Source organism: Coregonus clupeaformis, chromosome 15, assembly GCF_020615455.1.
Source record: "Coregonus clupeaformis isolate EN_2021a chromosome 15, ASM2061545v1, whole genome shotgun sequence".
Classification (NCBI taxonomy): Eukaryota; Metazoa; Chordata; class Actinopteri; order Salmoniformes; family Salmonidae; genus Coregonus; species Coregonus clupeaformis.
This window is the reverse complement of record NC_059206.1, coordinates 45,264,151-45,283,067: the sequence shown is the minus strand read 5'-3', so window position 1 is coordinate 45,283,067 and position 18,917 is coordinate 45,264,151. Positions and strand designations below refer to the sequence as shown.

At 42.6% G+C, this 18,917-nt stretch overlaps 1 protein-coding gene across 1 annotated transcript in view; it reads right to left on the bottom strand.

Moving 5' to 3' along the window:
- Positions 1-894: 894 nt before the first annotated feature.
- The window catches only part of LOC121583279 (pikachurin-like), a 33,390-nt gene continuing 15,367 nt past the window's right edge, over positions 895-18,917 (bottom strand). The window contains exons 14-23 of the mRNA XM_041899461.1: positions 17,387-17,512; positions 17,035-17,278; positions 16,718-16,829; positions 16,429-16,557; positions 4,311-4,491; positions 2,587-2,662; positions 2,326-2,469; positions 2,119-2,202; positions 1,829-1,932; positions 895-1,675 (exon numbers count right to left, since the gene is read on the bottom strand). Of these exons, the coding sequence (XP_041755395.1) occupies positions 1,524-1,675; positions 1,829-1,932; positions 2,119-2,202; positions 2,326-2,469; positions 2,587-2,662; positions 4,311-4,491; positions 16,429-16,557; positions 16,718-16,829; positions 17,035-17,278; positions 17,387-17,512 (1,352 nt within the window). The 3' untranslated portion in view covers positions 895-1,523. The remainder of the gene's footprint in view (positions 1,676-1,828; positions 1,933-2,118; positions 2,203-2,325; positions 2,470-2,586; positions 2,663-4,310; positions 4,492-16,428; positions 16,558-16,717; positions 16,830-17,034; positions 17,279-17,386; positions 17,513-18,917) is intronic.

Genomic DNA, 18,917 nt, shown 5'->3' with positions numbered 1-18,917 from the left:
GTCTGCTTAAGGACAGTCAATGACAAGGATCTCGTCATACACACCTTGTTAACAGTGGACCTGGGACGTCATCGTGACTAAAACTGAAACGTCAGATCTCAGCTATTTATACTTCTCCAGTTACAATGAGAGGCTGAGGAGGATGTTTTTACAGCTGAGTACATGCTTTTGCCTTCGATAATTTTGCCAGCGATCAATGCATTCTATAATTTTCAAGTGTTTGGTTTGAGGTATTGTTAACCTGGCAACACTACTTTGTACAGTGAGTGCGTCATTGAGCAGCACTGGGGTGTCGTCCTAACAAGCAATGTTTCCGCTGTGAATCTGTTGTTCTATATAAAAAGGTACACAACACGTTGCAAGACTTGCTAGATGGAAATTGAGCACTCACAGGGAGGTTGAAATGGCCTTAAGATTCTCAGAAAATAAAACAGAGAACAATTACTCCTTCTCCTACTGAAAATAACATTATATTTTTCATCAACTTCAGACTGCCATCTTTTTGAGTGGAAGATGTGCATGAAAGTTTCTAGGAATGGTTTATATGTCCTTTCATCATCGCTTTCTATTGAACTATTGTTTCCCTACAGCAGACAATACAACAAGGACTGTATGTGTTTGTATGGAGGAGTCTGGCTGACTATTTCTGACCCAGTAGGTGGCAAGGAGCAACCACAAAGAGCAAAGGTGACAAAACGGATCATTCATTCACGCTGCTCCAGTCTGCAAAGAACAGTTGTTTGGGAAAATAATATTTCTGTTTTAAAACTTGCTCTGTTATGACACGACCCAAGAAAGGTAACTTTAGTGTTACACCTGTCAAGACAATTTTACCACATTCTCAATGAAAGACGATCAAATATAACATGCTATTTCAATGTTTATGTTTGTAAAAAGGCATGTCAGGACATGTTATGGCATTTGTATATATTTTCACATCCAGAAAATGTTCTGAATATTGCAATACATATACATCCTATACATTTCCTTTGGCAGATATATGGTTACAATAAAAGTGTAATGTTTTATTAGTCATATGTACAGGGTACATGCTTAATTGCAGGTTCCTTCTCGACAATGCAACAACAATAAGAAATAAGAAAAGTTAAGAAAATGTATGAACATAAAGTAAATACAATGCATGTATTATGGGAGTAAATACACAAAACAGCTGGATAGCAGTATCTGACAGTACAAAACCCCACACCCCACCTCAGTTTCAGGCACAGAGAGATTCTAGAAGGCTGAGTTCCATGCCTCTTCTATCCATGAGACGGGATTTCCATAAAATCATACCTTTTCAAATAAATGGAAATTCTTTACAGTAAAAAAACAATAAATAATACAATATTTGCAAGTTTAACCATCAATTTTGATTGTTTGGGTTCATCCCAAGACATACAGTAAATATGAACATAATTATAAACATTATAGTCTGCTCATGGTCCCCCCTGTAAATGAGTCCCCCCTGTAAATGAGTCCCCCCTGTAAATGAGTGCCCAGGGAAACGAGGTCAGCAGCTTTCAGGGCCTGCATGTGTTGATGTTCTTGCCAGCGGCTGCATCCTCCACCAGAGACAGGTGGTAGTCAGTAGAGAGGGTGAGCTGAGAGATACAGCCTACCAGGCCCCACAGGTACTGGCCATGGGTATACAAGCCAACCTCTTTCATTCCACCTGCAGGAACCATGGCATTATCATCATCATCATCATCCTTAATATTACTATCATCAACATTATCATCATCATCATCATCATCATCAATATTACCACCATATCCTTCCCACCACCACCATTACACCTACTATCTCCATCAACAGCACTACTGACCCAGGTACACCATGCCGTTGGTATTGAGCTGTCTCATGTTGCCTGGTGATCTCCCTGTACTGGTCTCATAGTGGTCCACTGTCAGGCTCCCATACTGGCCATCTCTGATAGAGACACAACCTCATTACAACACTCCACCAGGGAGCAGACTCCACCATACAGAACAATTAACATATAGTATCTTTACAGTTTCCTCTGTAAATTGCTGTGTAAAAGCAGGTAACATAATTGTTTATCAACACATCAATATTTCTGAGGCAAAGAAAGGACTGAATAGTGAAAGAGCTCACCTGACTGCCTTGACCCGATGCCATTGTCCATCGCTAAAGGTTCCATTGATCATTACTATGACAACACCACTTCCAAGGTTATAGCTGAATAGAAAGGGTCAACGTAAGAGAGAAGCATGATCTCTCTCTCTCATACACACACACAACCACACACTCTCTCTCTGACCCCTGGCATATAGCCTCCATTGTTTACGGGGCTACTTGTACCTGAAGATGAGAGCCCCGTCCTTCAAGCCCAGAGAAACAAAGTCACTGTTGGCGCTCACAGGAGTGTGGCCTCGCCATAGCAACAAGCCATCCTGAGCTGAGCTCCTAAAGCGCAGCAACACATGAGTCCTGCAGCCTGACACCCTGATACAGAGATAGTAGAGTAAAGAGAGAAGAGATAATACTTATTTTTATCTACTGATATGGTTAGTTAATACATAATGAAATATGCAAATCATCTGCAAAATCGAAGGGGCATACCTCTTTAAAATGTCCTTGTTGTTGTAAGCGAGGTAGCTTCGTCCAATAAACTGGGGAATCTCAGTGGCCTCTGTTACTAAAGGATATACAGTGTCTTCAGAATGTATTCATACCGCTTGACTTATTCCACATTTTGCTGTGTTACAGCCTTAATTAAAAAATGATTAAATATATGTTTTTTCTAACCCATCTACACACAATAACCCATAATGACCAAGTGAAAACATGTTTTTAGAAATTTTTGCAGATGTATTGAAAATGAAATACAGATATATGTAATTTACATAAGTATTCACACCCCTGAGTCAATACATGTTAGAATCACCTTTGGTAGCAATTACAGCTGGGAGGCTTTCTGGGTAAGTCTCAAAGAGCTTTGCACACCTGGATTGTACAATATTTGCACATTATTCTTAAAAAAATTATTCAGGCTCTGTCAAATTGGTTGTTGATCATTGTTAGACAGCCATTTTCAAGTCGTTCCATAGATCTTCAAGCTGATTTAAGTCAAAACTGTAATTAGGCCACACAGGAACATTCAATGTCGTCTTGACAAGCATACCAATAACATGATGCATCCAACACCACGCTTGAAAATATGAAGAGTGGTACTCAGTGATGTGTTGTTGGATTTGTCCCAAACATAACACTTTGTATTCAGGACATAGAGTTCCTTTCTTTGCCACATTTTAGTTAGTATTGTGAAGTAACTGCAATGTTGTTAATCCATCCTCAGTTTTGTCCAATGACAGCCATTAAACTCTGTAACTGTTTTAAAGTCACCATTGCCTTCATGTTGAAATCCCTGAGCGGTTTCCTTCCTCTCCAGCAACAGAGTTAGGAAGGACGCCTGTATCTTTGTAGCGATTGGGTGTATTGATAAACCATATAAAGTGTAATAAATAACTTCACCATGCTCAAAGGGATATTCAATGTTTTTTGTTGCTTTTTTTTTTTACCCATCTACCAATAGGTGCCCTTCTTTGCGAGGCATTGGAAAACCTCCCTAGTCTTTGTGGTTGTATCTGTGTTTGAAATTCACTGCTCGACTGAGGGACCTTACAAATATTTGTATGTGTGGGGTAGAGATGAGGTAGTCATTCAAAAATCATGTTAAACACTATTATTGCACACAGAGTCCATGCAACTTATTATGTGACTTGTTAAGCAAATTTATACTCCTGAACTTATTTAGGCTTGCCATAACGAAGGGGTTGAATATGTACTGACTCAAGACATTTCAGCTTTTCATTTTTAATTAATTTATAAAAACACATAATTCCACTTTAACATTATGGGGCATTGTGTGGAGGCCAGTGACACAAAATCTCAATTTAATCAATAAAACATTTATGATGTAACACAACAAAATGTGGAAAAAGTCAAGGGGTGTGAATACTTTCTGAAGGCACTGTAAAGGGGAAGCTGTACTTACCCACAATTTCCACTAGATGGCACTACAACTTTTCACATGGACAGATTCAATCACAAGCTGTTATCTATTCATACAGCTTATTGTTATAATATGTCATTGTAGAATTATGCACCTGAGCAACATGACACACACAGTGAGACTTACAGTTCATGCAGTAAGTCCCACATTCTGCTCAGCAATACCATGGTCAGAGAAGAGAGAGAGGATAGCGGGTGAGAGGTGGGTAGACTAGAGATGAGTGCATACAGCATTCCCATGCATTATATAATATAGCAGTGAGAGGTCTGACCTTGCAGGCAGTGCTTGCCAGTGTATCCCAGGGGGCAGTCACACTCATACAAGGCCTGTTTTGGGAGGCATGTGCCACTGTTGGCACAGGGGGCGTCTACACAGGGGTGCAGGGAGTTTTCTATGTTAACCCCTTCAGAGAAGTCCTGGGGCAGATGGATGCTGCGCTCATTAAGAGTGATCTGATAGAGATGGGAAGGGCAGAGGAATATGGAACAGTCAATAAGCATACAGAAGGGTGGAGACAAATAGTTAGGGCATAAGTATGTAACGTATCCCCAGCAATCATTATGTACAATACTGTTATGGAACCACATAGCTTCAGTAAAGGTCACTAAGTGTATATGACAGCAATGAGATTAGATTAGAAACTTTGACATTTCCTATTGGTGACATGCCCTGCAAACAATCATGAGTCGTTAGGACGTCCCCGGGACGTCATGAAATGGTCGCTTAAGTCGTCAGGAAGTTGTGTCATGGTCCACTGGAGGTTTTGTCTAGTTCCTGGTCTGTCCTGGGGACGTTTTTAGGACTTTCTTGGGATGTTGTGTCATGGTCCCCTGAAAGGCCTCTTTAACGTTCTTGGGACGTTGTCATGATCCCATGGAGGTTTTTGTCTAGTTCCCGGTTTGTCCTGTGGACTTCACCTGACGGTCCAAAGAAACGTTCTCCCACCCCAAAATTATTTTGGGACCCAGGGCGCATGCAACCTAGTTTAATTATACATCACCCCTTGTTACATTTTTACATTTACATTTTAGTCATTTAGCAGACGCTCTTATCCAGAGCGACTCACAAATTGGTGCGTTCACCCTATAGCCAGTGGGATAACCACTTTACAATTTGGGGGGGGGTTAGAAGGATTACTTTATCCTATCCCAGGTATTCCTTAAAGAGGTGGGGTTTCAAATGTACTGTTGCCAAGCCCATCAAGGCACTGATTGGTGAAACAATGATCCAGTCACAGCTCTTTTTATTTTTTCTATTTTATTTTATTGTTTCATGTTTTCTCCTGTTTCTTTTTTTTCTTCTTTTTTTTAGGGGGTAGATCAGCTTTAATACTGCAGATAGATTGTAACTTCCATCAATGTAATTGTCTGCATCACTTCCAATCCCCCCTATGTTTTCTTTTCCGCATATATATATATATATATATATATATATATATATTATTATTTTATATTACAGTGGGGAGAACAAGTATTTGATACACTGCCGATTTTGCAGGTTTTCCTACTTACAAAGCATGTAGAGGTCTGTAATTTTTTATCATAGATACACTTCAACTGTGAGAGACGGAATCTAAAACAAAAATCCAGAAAATCACATTGTATGATCTTTAAGTAATTCATTTGCATTTTATTGCATGACATAAGTATTTGATCACCTACCAACCAGTAAGAATTCCGGCTCTCACAGACCTGTTAGTTTTTCTTTAAGAAGCCCTCCTGTTCTCCACTCATTACCTGTATTAACTGCACCTGTTTGAACTCGTTACCTGTATAAAAGACACCTGTCCACACACTCAATCAAACATCTCCACAATGGCCAAGACCAGAGAGCTGTGTAAGGACATCAGGGATAAAATTGTAGACCTGCACAAGGCTGGGATGGGCTACAGGACAATAGGCAAGCAGCTTGGTGAGAAGGCAACAACTGTTGGCGCAATTATTAGAAAATGGAAGAAGTTCAAGATGACGGTCAATCACCCTCGGTCTGGGGCTCCATGCAAGATCTCACCTCGTGGGGCATCAATGATCATGAGGAAGGTGAGGGATCAGCCCAGAACTACACGGCAGGACCTGGTCAATGACCTGAAGAGAGCTGGGACCACAGTCTCAAAGAAAACCATTAGTAACACACTGAGCCGTCATGGATTAAAATCCTGCAGCGCACGCAAGGTCCCCCTGCTCAAGCCAGCGCATGTCCAGGCCCGTCTGAAGTTTGAAAATGACCATCTCGATGATCCAGAGGAGGAATGGGAGAAGGTCATGTGGTCTGATGAGACAAAAATATCGCTTTTTGGTCTAAACTCCACTCGCCGTGTTTGGAGGAAGAAGAAGGATGAGTACAACCCCAAGAACACCATCCCAACCGTGAAGCATGGAGGTGGAAACATCATTCTTTGGGGATGCTTTTCTGCAAAGGGGACAGGACGACTGCATCGTATTGAGGGGAGGATGGATGGGGCCATGTATCACGAGATCTTGGCCAACAACCTCCTTCCCTCAGTAAGAGCATTGAAGATGGGTCGTGGCTGGGTCTTCCAGCATGACAATGACCCGAAACACACAGCCAGGGCAACTAAGGAGTGGCTACGTAAGAAGCATCTCAAGGTCCTGGAGTGGCCTAGCCAGTCTCCAGACCTGAACCCAATAGAAAATCATTGGAGGGAGCTGAAAGTCCGTATTGCCCAGCGACAGCCCCGAAACCTGAAGGATCTGGAGAAGGTCTGTATGGAGGAGTGGGCCAAAATCCCTGCTGCAGTGTGTGCAAACCTGGTCAAGACCTACAGGAAACTTATGATCTCTATAATTGCAAACAAAGGTTTCTGTACCAAATATTAAGTTCTGCTTTTCTGATGTATCAAATACTTATGTCATGCAATAAAATGCACATTAATTACTTAAAAATCAAACAATGTGATTTTCTGGATTTTTGTTTTAGATTCCATCTCTCACAGTTGAAGTGTACCTATGATAACAATTACAGACCTCTACATGCATTGTAAGTAGGAAAACCTGCAAAATCGGCAGTGTATCAAATACTTGTTCTCTCCACTGTATATATATATTATGGTGGAAAATAAGTATTTGGTCACCTACATACAAGCAAGATTTCTGGCTCTCACAGACCTGTAACTTATTCTTTAAGAGGCTCCTCTGTCCTCCACTCGTTACCTGTATTAATGGCACCTGTTTGAACTTGTTATCAGTATAAAAGACACCTGTCCACAACCTCAAACAGTCACACTCCAAACTCAACTATGGCCAAGACCAAAGAGCTGTCAAATGACACCAGAAACAAAATTGTAGACCTGCACCAGGCTGGGAAGACTGAATCTGCAATAGGTAAGCAGCTTGGTTTGAAGAAATAAACAGTGGGAGCAATTATTAGGAAATGGAAGACATACAAGACCACTGATAATCTCCCTCGATCTGGGGCTCCATGCAAGATCTCACCCCGTGGGGTCAAAATGATCACAAGAACGGTGAGCAAAAATCCCAGAACCACACGGGGGGACCTAGTGAATGACCTGCAGAGAGCTGGGACCAAAGTAACAAAGCCTACCATCAGTAACACACTACGCCGCCAGGGACTTAAATCCTGCAGTGCAAGACGTGTCCCCCTGCTTAAGCCAGTACATGTCCAGGCCCGTCTGAAGTTTGCTAGAGTGCATTTGGATGATCCAGAAGAGGATTGGGAGAATGTCATATGAAACCAAAATATAACTTTTTGGTAAAAACTCAACTCGTCGTGTTTGGAGGACAAAGAATGCTGAGTTGCATCCAAAGAACACCATACCTACTGTGAAGCATGGGGGTGGAAACATCATGCTTTGGGGCTGTTTTTCTGCAAAGGGACCAGGACGACTGATCCATGAAAGAATGAATGGGGCCATGTATCGTGAGATTTTGAGTGAAAACCTCCTTCCATCAGCAAGGGCATTGAAGATGAAACGTGGCTGGGTCTTTCAGCATGACAATGATCCCAAACACACCGCCCGGGCAACGAAGGAGTGGCTTCGTAAGAAGCATTTCAAGGTCCTGTAGTGGCCTAGCCAGTCTCCAGATCTCAACCCCATAGCAAATCTTTGGAGGGAGTTGAAAGTCCGTGTTGCCCAGCGACAGCCCAAAAACATCACTGCTCTAGAGGAGATCTGCATGGAGGAATGGGCCAAAATACCAGCAACAGTGTGTGAAAACCTTGTGAAGACTTACAGAAAACGTTTGACCTGTGTCATTGCCAACAAAGGGTATATAACAAAGTATTGAGAAACTTTTGTTATTGACCAAATACTTATTTTCCACCATAATTTGCAAATAAATTCATAAAAAATCCTACAATGTGATTTTCTGGAGAAAAAAATTCTCATTTTGTCTGTCATAGTTGACGTGTATCTATGATGAAAATTACAGGCCTCTCTCATCTTTTTAAGTGGGAGAACTTGCACAATTGGTGGCTGACTAAATACTTCCCCCCCCCCCCACTGTATATACAGTGAGGGAAAAAAGTATTTGATCCCCTGCTGATTTTGTACGTTTGCCCACTGACAAAGACATGATCATTCTATAATTTTAATGCTAGGTTTATTTGAACAGTGAGAGACAGAATGACAACAAAAAAATCCAGAAAAAAGCATGTCAAAAATGTTATAAATTGATTTGCATTTTAATGAGAGAAATAAGTATTTGACCCCCTCTCAATTAGAAAGATTTCTGGCTCCCAGGTGTCTTTTATACAGGTAACGAGCTGAGATTAGGAGCACACTCTTAAAGGGAGTGCTCCTAATCTCAGCTTGTTACCTGTATAAAAGACACCTGTCCACAGAAGCAATCAATCAATCAGATTCCAAACTCTCCACCATGGCCAAGACCAAAGAGCTCTCCAAGGATGTCAGGGACAAGATTGTAGACCTACACAAGGCTGGAATGGGCTACAAGACCATCGCCAAGCAGCTTGGTGAGAAGGTGACAACAGTTGGTGAGATTATTCGCAAATGGAAGAAACACAAAAGAACTGTCAATCTCCCTCGGCCTGGGGCTCCATGCAAGATCTCACCTCGTGGAGTTGCAATGATCATGAGAATGGTGAGGAATCAGCCCAGAACTACACGGGAGGATCTTGTCAATGATCTCAAGGCAGCTGGGACCATAGTCACCAAGAAAACAATTTGTAACACACTACGCCGTGAAGGACTGAAATCCTGCAGCGCCCGCAAGGTCCCCCTGCTCAAGAAAGCACATATACAGGGCCGTCTGAAGTTTGCCAATGAACATCTGAATGATTCAGAGGAGAACTGGGTGAAAGTGTTGTGGTCAGATGAGACCAAAATCGAGCTCTTTGGCATCAACTCAACTCGCCGTGTTTGGGGGAGGAGGAATGCTGCCTATGACCCCAAGAACACCATCCCCACCGTCAAACACGGAGGTGGAAACATTATGCTTTGGGGGTGTTTTTCTGATAAGGGGACAGGACAACTTCACCGCATCAAAGGGATGATGGACGGGGCCATGTACCGTCAAATCTTGGGTGAGAACCTCCTTCCCTCAGCCAGGGCATTGAAAATGGGTCGTGGATGGGTATTCCAGCATGACAATGACCCAAAACACACGGCCAAGGCAACAAAGGAGTCGCTCAAGAAGAAGCACATTAAGGTCCTGGAGTGGCCTAGCCAGTCTCCAGACCTTAATCCCATAGAAAATCTGTGGAGGGAGCTGAAGGTTCGAGTTGCCAAATGTCAGCCTCGAAACCTTAATGACTAGGAGAAGATCTGCAAAGAGGAGTGGGACAAAATCCCTCCTGAGATGTGTGCAAACCTTGCCACCAAGTACTAAGTCATGTTTTGCAGAGGGGTCAAATACTTATTTCCCTCATTAAAATGTAAATCAATTTATAAAATTTTTGACATGCGTTTTTCTGGATTATTTTTGTTGTTATTCTGTCTCTCACTGTTCAAATAAACCTACCATTAAAATTATATAGAATGATCATGTCTTTGTCAGTGGGCAAACGTACAAAATCAGCAGGTGATCAAATACTTTTTTCCCTCACTGTATATATACACATATATATACACATATATATATATATACACTGCTCAAAAAAATTAAGGGAACACTAAAATAACACATCCTAGATCTGAATGAATGAAATAATCTTATTAAATACTTTTTTCTTTACATAGTTGAATGTGCTGACAACAAAATCACACAAAAATGATCAATGGAAATCAAATTTATCAACCCATGGAGGTCTGGATTTGGAGTCACCCTCAAAATTAAAGTGGAAAACCACACTACAGGCTGATCCAACTTTGATGTAATGTCCTTAAAACAAGTCAAAATGAGGCTCAGTAGTGTGTGTGGCCTCCACGTGCCTGTATGACCTCCCTACAACACCTGGGCATGCTCCTGATGAGGTGGCGGATGGTCTCCTGAGGGATCTCCTCCCAGACCTGGACTAAAGCATCCACCAACTCCTGGACAGTCTGTGGTGCAACGTGGCGTTGGTGGATGGAGCGAGACATGATGTCCCAGATGTGCTCAATTGGATTCAGGTCTGGGGAAGGGGCGGGCCAGTCCATAGCATCAATGCCTTCCTCTTGCAGGAACTGCTGACACACTCCAGCCACATGAGGTCTAGCATTGTCTTGCATTAGGAGGAACCCAGGGCCAACCGCACCAGTATATGGTCTCACAAGGGGCCTGAGGATCTCATCTCGGTACCTAATGGCAGTCAGGATACCTCTGGCGAGCACATGGAGGGCTGTGCGGCCCCCCAAAGAAATGCCACCCCACACCATGACTGACCCACCGCCAAACCGGTCATGCTGGAGGATGTTGCAGGCAGCAGAACGTTCTCCACGGCGTCTCCAGACTCTGTCACATGTGCTCAGTGTGAACCTGCTTCCATCTGTGAAGAGCACAGGGCACCAGTGGCGAATTTACCAATCTTGGTGTTCTCTGGCAAATGCCAAATGTCCTGCACGGTGTTGGGCTGTAAGCACAACCCCCACCTGTGGACGTCGGGCCCTCATACCACCCTCATGGAGTCTGTTTCTGACCGTTTGAGCAGACACATGCACATTTGTGGCCTGCTGGAGGTCATTTTGCAGGGCTCTGGCAGTGCTCCTGCTGCTCCTCCTTGCACATAGGCGGAGGTAGCAGTCCTGCTGCTGGGTTGTTGCCCTCCTACGGCCTCCTCCACGTCTCCTGATGTACTGGCCTGTCTCCTGGTAGCGCCTCCATGCTCTGGACACTACGCTGACAGACACAGCAAACCTTCTTGCCACAGCTCGCATTGATGTGCCATCCTGGATGAGCTGCACTACCTGAGCCACTTGTGTGGGTTGTAGACTCCGTCTCATGCTACCACTAGAGTGAAAGCACCTCCAGCATTCAAAAGTGACCAAAACATCAGCCAGGAAGCATAGGAACTGAGAAGTGGTCTGTGGTCACCACCTGCAAAACCAGTCCTTTATTGGGGGTGTCTTGCTAATTGCCTATAATTTCCACCTGTTGTCTATTCCATTTGCACAACAGCATGTGAAATGTATTGTCAATCAGTGTTGCTTCCTAAGTGGACAGTTTGATTTCACAGAAGTGTGATTGACTTGGAGTTACATTGTGTTGTTTAAGTGTTCCCTTTATTTTTTTTAGCAGTGTACGTACGTACACACACACACACACACACACACACACACACACACACACACACACACACACACAGCTGCGGAATAAATTAAGACACCACTGCAAAATTAATTATTATTTCTCTGGTTTTACTATTTATATGTATGTGTTTGGGTAAAAATAACAACATTTTTGTTTTATTCTATAAACTACTGACAACATTTCTCCCAAATTCCAAATAAATATATTGTCATTTAGAGCATTTATTTGCAGAAAATGACAACTGGTCAAAATAACAAAAAAGATGCAGTGTTGTCAGACCTCGAATAATACAAAGAAAATAAGTTAATGTTCATTTCTAAACAACACAATAGTAATGTTTTAATTTAGGAAGAGTTCAGAAATCAATATTTGGTGGAATAACCCTGATTTTCAATCACAGCTTTCATGCGTCTTGGCATGCTCTCCACCAGTCTTTCACATTGATGTTGGGTTACTTTATGCCACTCCTGGTGCAAAAAATCATTTGTTTGATGGCTTGTGACCATCCATCTTCCTCTTGATCACATTCCAGAAGTTTTCAATGGGGTTCAGGTCTGGAGATTGGGCTGGCCATGACAGGGTCTTGATCTGGTGGTCCTCCATCCACACCTTCGTTGACCTGGCTGTGTGGCATGGTGCATTGTCCTGCTGGAAAAACCAATCCTCAGAGTTGGGGAACAATGTCAGAGAAAAGGAAGCAAGTTTTCTTCCAGGACAACCTTGTACGTGGCTTGATTTATGCGTCCTTCACAAAGACAAATCTGCCCGATTCCAGCCTTGCTGAAGCACCCCCAGATCATCACTGATCCTCCACCAAATTTCACAATGAGTGCGAGACTCTGTGGCTTGTAGGCCTCTCCAGGTCTCCGTCTAACCATTAGAAGACCAGGTGTTGGGCAAAGCTGAAAATTGGACTCATCAGAGAAGATGACCTTACTCTAGTCCTCTACGGTCCAATCCTTATGGTCTTTTGCAAACCTCAGCCTGGCTCTTCTTTGCTTCTAATTGATGAAGGGCTTTTTTCTAGCTTTGCACGACTTTAGCCCTGCCCCTAGGAGCCTGTTTCGAACCATCCTCGCCGTGCACTTCACACCAGCTGCCGTTTGCCATTATTTTTGTAGGTCACTTGATGTCATCCTACGGTTGTTGAGTGACATTCGAATGAGTTGGCGGTCATCCCAGTCAGTAGAGAGTCGTTTTCACCCTCTGTCGGTCTGTAGCTTTGTTGTCCCCAATGTCTGCTGCTTGACCTTGTTCTTATGAACCCCCGTCTTTGAAATTTTAAGGATGGAAGCAACCTGACACTCACTGTATCACTCTGCCAGTAAAGCCAGAATTGAACCCTTCTTTTCCTCACTCAAAACATTCCTTTTCAACTCTTTTGGCATGGTCAATAGTTATTTTTTGATTCATATTACTTTTGGGTTACTATTAGCACTGTTTTTGCCATCCAGCTGGTCCTATTGCAAGCGGATAGTGATCACCACAGCAGTGGTTTTTATACTTTTCCTCGTTAAATAAGATTTGGTTCAAGTGATCACCTAATCAGTCCCTAATTCAGTAGAATGAGGTGTGCCTGTGTTGGAATTCAATAGACACTGGAATGGAATGGCTGTCATACATGTAGAGATGCTGATTTAAGAAACATTTGCAGTGGTCTTTTAATTTTTTCCACAGCTGTATATACATATGCATACATACACATACATATAAATACATATATATACATATATATACATACAGTTGAAGTCGGAAGTTTACCTACACCTTAGCCAAGTACATTTAAACTCAGTTTTTAACAATTCCTGACATTTAATCCTAGTACAAATTCCCTGTCTTAGGTCAGTTAGGATCACCACTTAATTTTAAGAATGTGAAATGTCAGAATAATAGTAGAGAGAATTATTTATTTCACCTTTTATTTCTTTCATCACATTCCCAGTGGGTCAGAAGTTTACATACACTCAATTAGTATTTGGTAGCATTGCCTTTAAATTGTTTAACTTGGGTCAAACGTTTCGGGTAGCCTTCCACAAGCTTCGCACAATAAGTTGGGTGAATTTTGGCCCTTTCCTCCTGACAGAGCTGTAACTGAGTCAGATTTGAAGGCCTCCTTGCTCGCACACACTTTTTCATTTCTTCCCTCAAATGTTCTATATGATTAAGGTCAGGGCTTTGTGATGGCCACTCCAATACCTTGACTTTGTTGTCCTTAAGCCATTTTGCCACAACTTTGGAAGTATGCTTGGGATCATTGTCCATTTGGAAGACCCATTTGCGGGCAAGCTTTAACTTCCTGACTGATGTCTTGAGATGTTGCTTCAATATATCCACATCATTTTCCTTCCTCATGATGCCATCTATTTTGTGAAGTGCGCCAGTCCCTCCTGCATTAAAGCACCCTCACAGCATGATGCTGCCACCCCCGTGCTTCACTGTTGGGATGGTGTTCTTCAGCTTGCAAGCCTACCCCTTTTTCCTCCAAACATAACGATGGTCATTATGGCCAAACAGTTCTATTTTTGTTTCATCAGACCGGAGGACATTTCTCCAAAAAGTACAATCTTTGTCCCCATCTGCAGTTGCAAACCGTAGTCTGGCTTTTTAATGGCGGTTTTGGAGCAGTGGCTTCTTCCTTGCTGAGCGGCCTTTCAGGTTATGTCGATATAGGACTCGTTTTACTGTGGATATAGATACTTTTGTACCTGTTTCCTCCAGCATCTTCACAAGGTCCTTTGCTGTTGTTCTGTGATTGATTTGCACTTTTCGCACCAAAGTACTTTCATCTCTAGGTGACAGAACGCGTCTCCTTCCTGAGCGGTATGACGGCTGCGTGGTCCCATGTTTATACTTGCGTACTATTGTTTGTACAGATGAACGTGGTACCTTCAGGCATTTGGAAATTGCTCCCAAGGATGAACCAGACTTGTGGAGGTCTTTTTTTCTGAGGTCTTGGCTGATTTCTTGATGTCAAGCAAAGAGGCACTGAGTTTGAAGGTAGGTCTTGAAATACATCCACAGGTACACCTCCAATGATGTCAATTAGCCTATCAGAAGCTTCTAAAGCCATGACATCATTTTCTGGAATTTTCCAAGCTGTTTAAAGGCACAGTCAATTTAGTGTATGTAAACTTCTGACCCATTGGAATTGTGATACAGTGAATTATAAGTGAAATAATCTGTCTGTAAACAATTGTTGGAAAATTACTTGTGTCATGCACAAAGTAGATATCATAACGACTTGCCAAAACTATAGTTTGTTAACAAGACATTTGTGGAGTGGTTGAAAAACAAGTTTTAATGACTCCAACCTAAGTGTATGTAAACTTCCGACTTCAACTGTATCCTTTAAAAATATATATTTCTCTTCATTACTTTCCAACCAGTCACAGCTCTTTGTCTTTTGGCAATGCTAGGGACTCACACAGTGCTTTTCACATACAGTGTTTTCAACTTACAGTGGGGAAAAAAACTTGCACAATTGGTGGCTGACTAAATATTTTTTTCCCCCACTGTATATAGTTCACACATTTTGACATACATTATTACATTGCGTATGTTTTTTTCATACAGTAATTACTATTTAATATGTCCTCACCTGGGATTTGAACTCACAACCTCTTGGTTCACAGCGTTCCAATCCTCCTGCTATGCCACCATGTCTGTATCAATAACAGATTTCACCTGTAGGACTGTTCCTACACTTTGCAAAATATACTGATTTTTTATTTATTTATTTATCATGGTGTAACATTAAAACAGAATAATATGCCCCACCAACATTTGACAACTATACCAAAATCCGAAACTCAAATTGCTGAAATTAAATCAATAAGAGAATAGTCAGATTAATTGATAAGTAAAATAGCAGTGCAGATGGCACTCTTTTCCTAAGTGCAGAAATGTATTATAGGTAATGAATGTGTAGGGAGGGGACTTCTGTGGTGCATCAGAAAGGTCAACATACCCCAAATCCAGAAGTTGTGAGTTCGAATACCACATTGGAAAGTCAGTACTAAGTGATCATGTCAAATGTAATCATATTGTCATTGATTAAATATTTGTACACTATTTTAGCTGAACAGCGTACCATTTACCTTAAAACCCCTATACCATTTCATTGCTTTATTTATAATGGTTTGGGACACCTGGGACCATCACCTGACACAATGTCCCCTGGACAAACTGAGAAATAGACTAAACCTCCAGGGGACCACGAATGAACGTCCCAAGAACGTCCTAAAAACGCCCTCGAGGATGTCCCCGGGACAAACCGGGAACCTGACAAAACCTCCAAGGGACCATGACACAACGTCCAAAGAATGTTCAGGGGACTATCAGGGGACCATGACACAATGTCCCAAGAATGTCCTAAAAGCGTCCCCGGAACAAACCGGGAACTATAAAAAGGTCCGCCAGAGAACGTTCACTTGGGACCATCACGTGATGTCCTAAGGACTAGTAAAATGAAAGTCCTGAGAACATCCTAAAAAGGTCCTGACATGGTCCTCAGTGACGTCCTGGGAACATACAGGGAACTAGACAAAGGTCCCCCAGAGAACATTCCCTTGGGACCATCACGCAGTGTTCTTAGAACGTCAGTGGGATAACGTCGCACTGAAACCCTTAAGGGACAAAATGGGAACGTCCACAGGACATTCCGTTTGCTGGGTGGTGTCATATCTACAAACCAAACACTGGGGGCTCATTGAGCTGTGGTACCTTTTGGATGCTACCAGTGAAGTGGTGGAGCAGGGCAGCACCAGCATTGATCTTAGTCCTGGGGTTGATGCGTTCTGGAACGCCCCCGATGAACAGAGGACCGCTGCACCTGATCTGAGTGAATGCTCCCTGAGCAACAGGAGAGAGGAAGCCAAACTACATTTACTTAAAACAACAATCAAAGACAACCAAATTCACATTTCTAATTTACAGTTTATTCAAACATTATGATCAGTCTTTACTGAAATGTTCAGTGTATGTTTTCAGTGGGCTCCATGAAGGTCAGTACCTCTGACAGGCTGTGTGTGGGAATCTGGTTATCCACCTGCAGGATGCCCTCTCTGCCTGTCCTGGAGACACGCAGCTCATGCCACTCGTTCATTGTGAGCGGCTCTTCACTCCTGCATATAAACAGATACATCAGCCTTTCCAGTGCTGACCAGACACACCATTTCTCCTATTTGGTTACATTTATGTAATGCCTTGGTTCTGCACATAGATGATGGCCTTTCCTCAGAATGTGATTGCTCTACAACGTCAACATGTTGAAGTATAAAAATGTGCATGCTTCCCCCACGACTAAGCAACCCTACTGTTATTCCTAACCTGATTTTGGCTGTCCCAGAGCCACAGTCGAAGCTGAACTCCAGGTATCCTCCCACCAGACTGATTGACAGGAAGTCTCTGCTGGCTGAGTCCTGGCTGTAGAGCAGAGTGCCATCAGGAGCTGTCGGCCTGAAGGTCACCTCAAACTCCATCCAGGACAGGTAGTGTCTGGAGGACTGAGGCCAGGGGGTGCTAGCGTATGACAGCACAGACGCATTAAAGTACGGCACCACCAGCTGGAAGCCTGGGGGAATACATAGAAGGGGATACAGGTAAGGTGTGTGTGTGTGTGTGTGTGTGAGATTACAGTAGGTTATAAAATAGAAAATCAGAAGATGTGGTAGCTACTCACTCTCCTGGCATAGAGGACCCCTATAACCCAGTGGGCACAGACATATGTACCAATCTGCATGGCTGGCAAAGCAAGTTCCTCCATTGGCACAAGTGACCCCTTCACAGACACTGGCACTGCATTCACCTACAGGGTGAACCACATACACTAACACACTGTCTCACACCACAGTATACCAGTCATTTAAACAGTCCTACTTACAGAATAGATGTTTGTGAAAGTGAGCAAGAGAGCGAGGGAGCGAGAGAGAAAGATAGAAAGAGAAAATAGGTAGAGAGATATTGAAAGAAAGAGAGCTAGAGAGAGAGAGAGATACAGAGAAAGAGCTAAAAAAAAGGCAGAGAGAAAAATAAAAGATAGAAAGTGTGTCAACAAAAATCACTTTTTTATATAATCTAATTTAGGGACAGCTCATTAGGGACTATTGTGTCTGACCACATTGGCATCTCCCTGCTGGCATTCATCAAATCCTATTGAACTAGAACACAGACTTCCTTTCTGTCTCTCTGAATAATAGGAGTGATGAGGAGGAAGACTTCCAGAGGCTGCCATAGAAACACATCTCACCAACCCTAGGCCATTCTATCTAACCAGACGCAGACCCACACATCAAAGCTTTGTCTGCACACAGTCTTAATGTGCACATGTTGTACACAACAAGGACTGCTGTGTGTCACAATATATACTGAGCAACTGACTCAAGATTACAGTATGTTTTTAGGATATTCAAACATCAACAAGAAAGAAGGCAAATGGGCCAGTGACCAGGAAGTTGTTGGTTCCAACAGCAAATAAGACATGGCAAGGGGCTTAAAAACAAATAGAAGTTTATAACCTACTGTCATTAAACACTTGTACAGTGAGGGAAAAAAGTATTTGATCCCCTGCTGATTTTGTACGTTTGCCCACTGACAAAGATATGATCAGGCTATAATTTTAATGGTAGGTTTATTTGAACAGTGAGAGACAGAATAACAACAACAAAAATCCAGAAAAACGCATGTCAAAAATGATATAAATTGATTTGCATTTTAATGAGGGAAATAAGTCTTTGACCCCTCTGCAAAACATGACTTAGTACTTGGTGGCAAAACCCTTGTTGGCAATCACAGAGGTCAGACGTTTCTTGTAGTTGGCCACCAGGTTTGCACACATCTCAGGAGGGATTTTGTCCCACTCCTCTTTGCAGATCTTCTCCAAGTCATTAAGGTTTCGAGGATGACATTTGTCAACTCGAACCTTCAGCTCCCTCCACAGATTTTCTATGGGATTAAGGTCTGGAGACTGGCTAGGCCACTCCAGGTCCTTAATGTGCTTCTTCTTGAGCCACTCCTTTGTTGCCTTGGCCGTGTGTTTTGGGTCATTGTCATGCTGGAATACCCATCCACGACCAATTTTCAATGCCCTGGCTGAGGGAAGGAGGTTCTCACCCAAGATTTGACGGTACATGGCCCCGTCCATCGTCCCTTTGATGCGGTGAAGTTGTCCTGTCCCCTTAGCAGAAAAACAACCCCAAAGCATAATGTTTCCA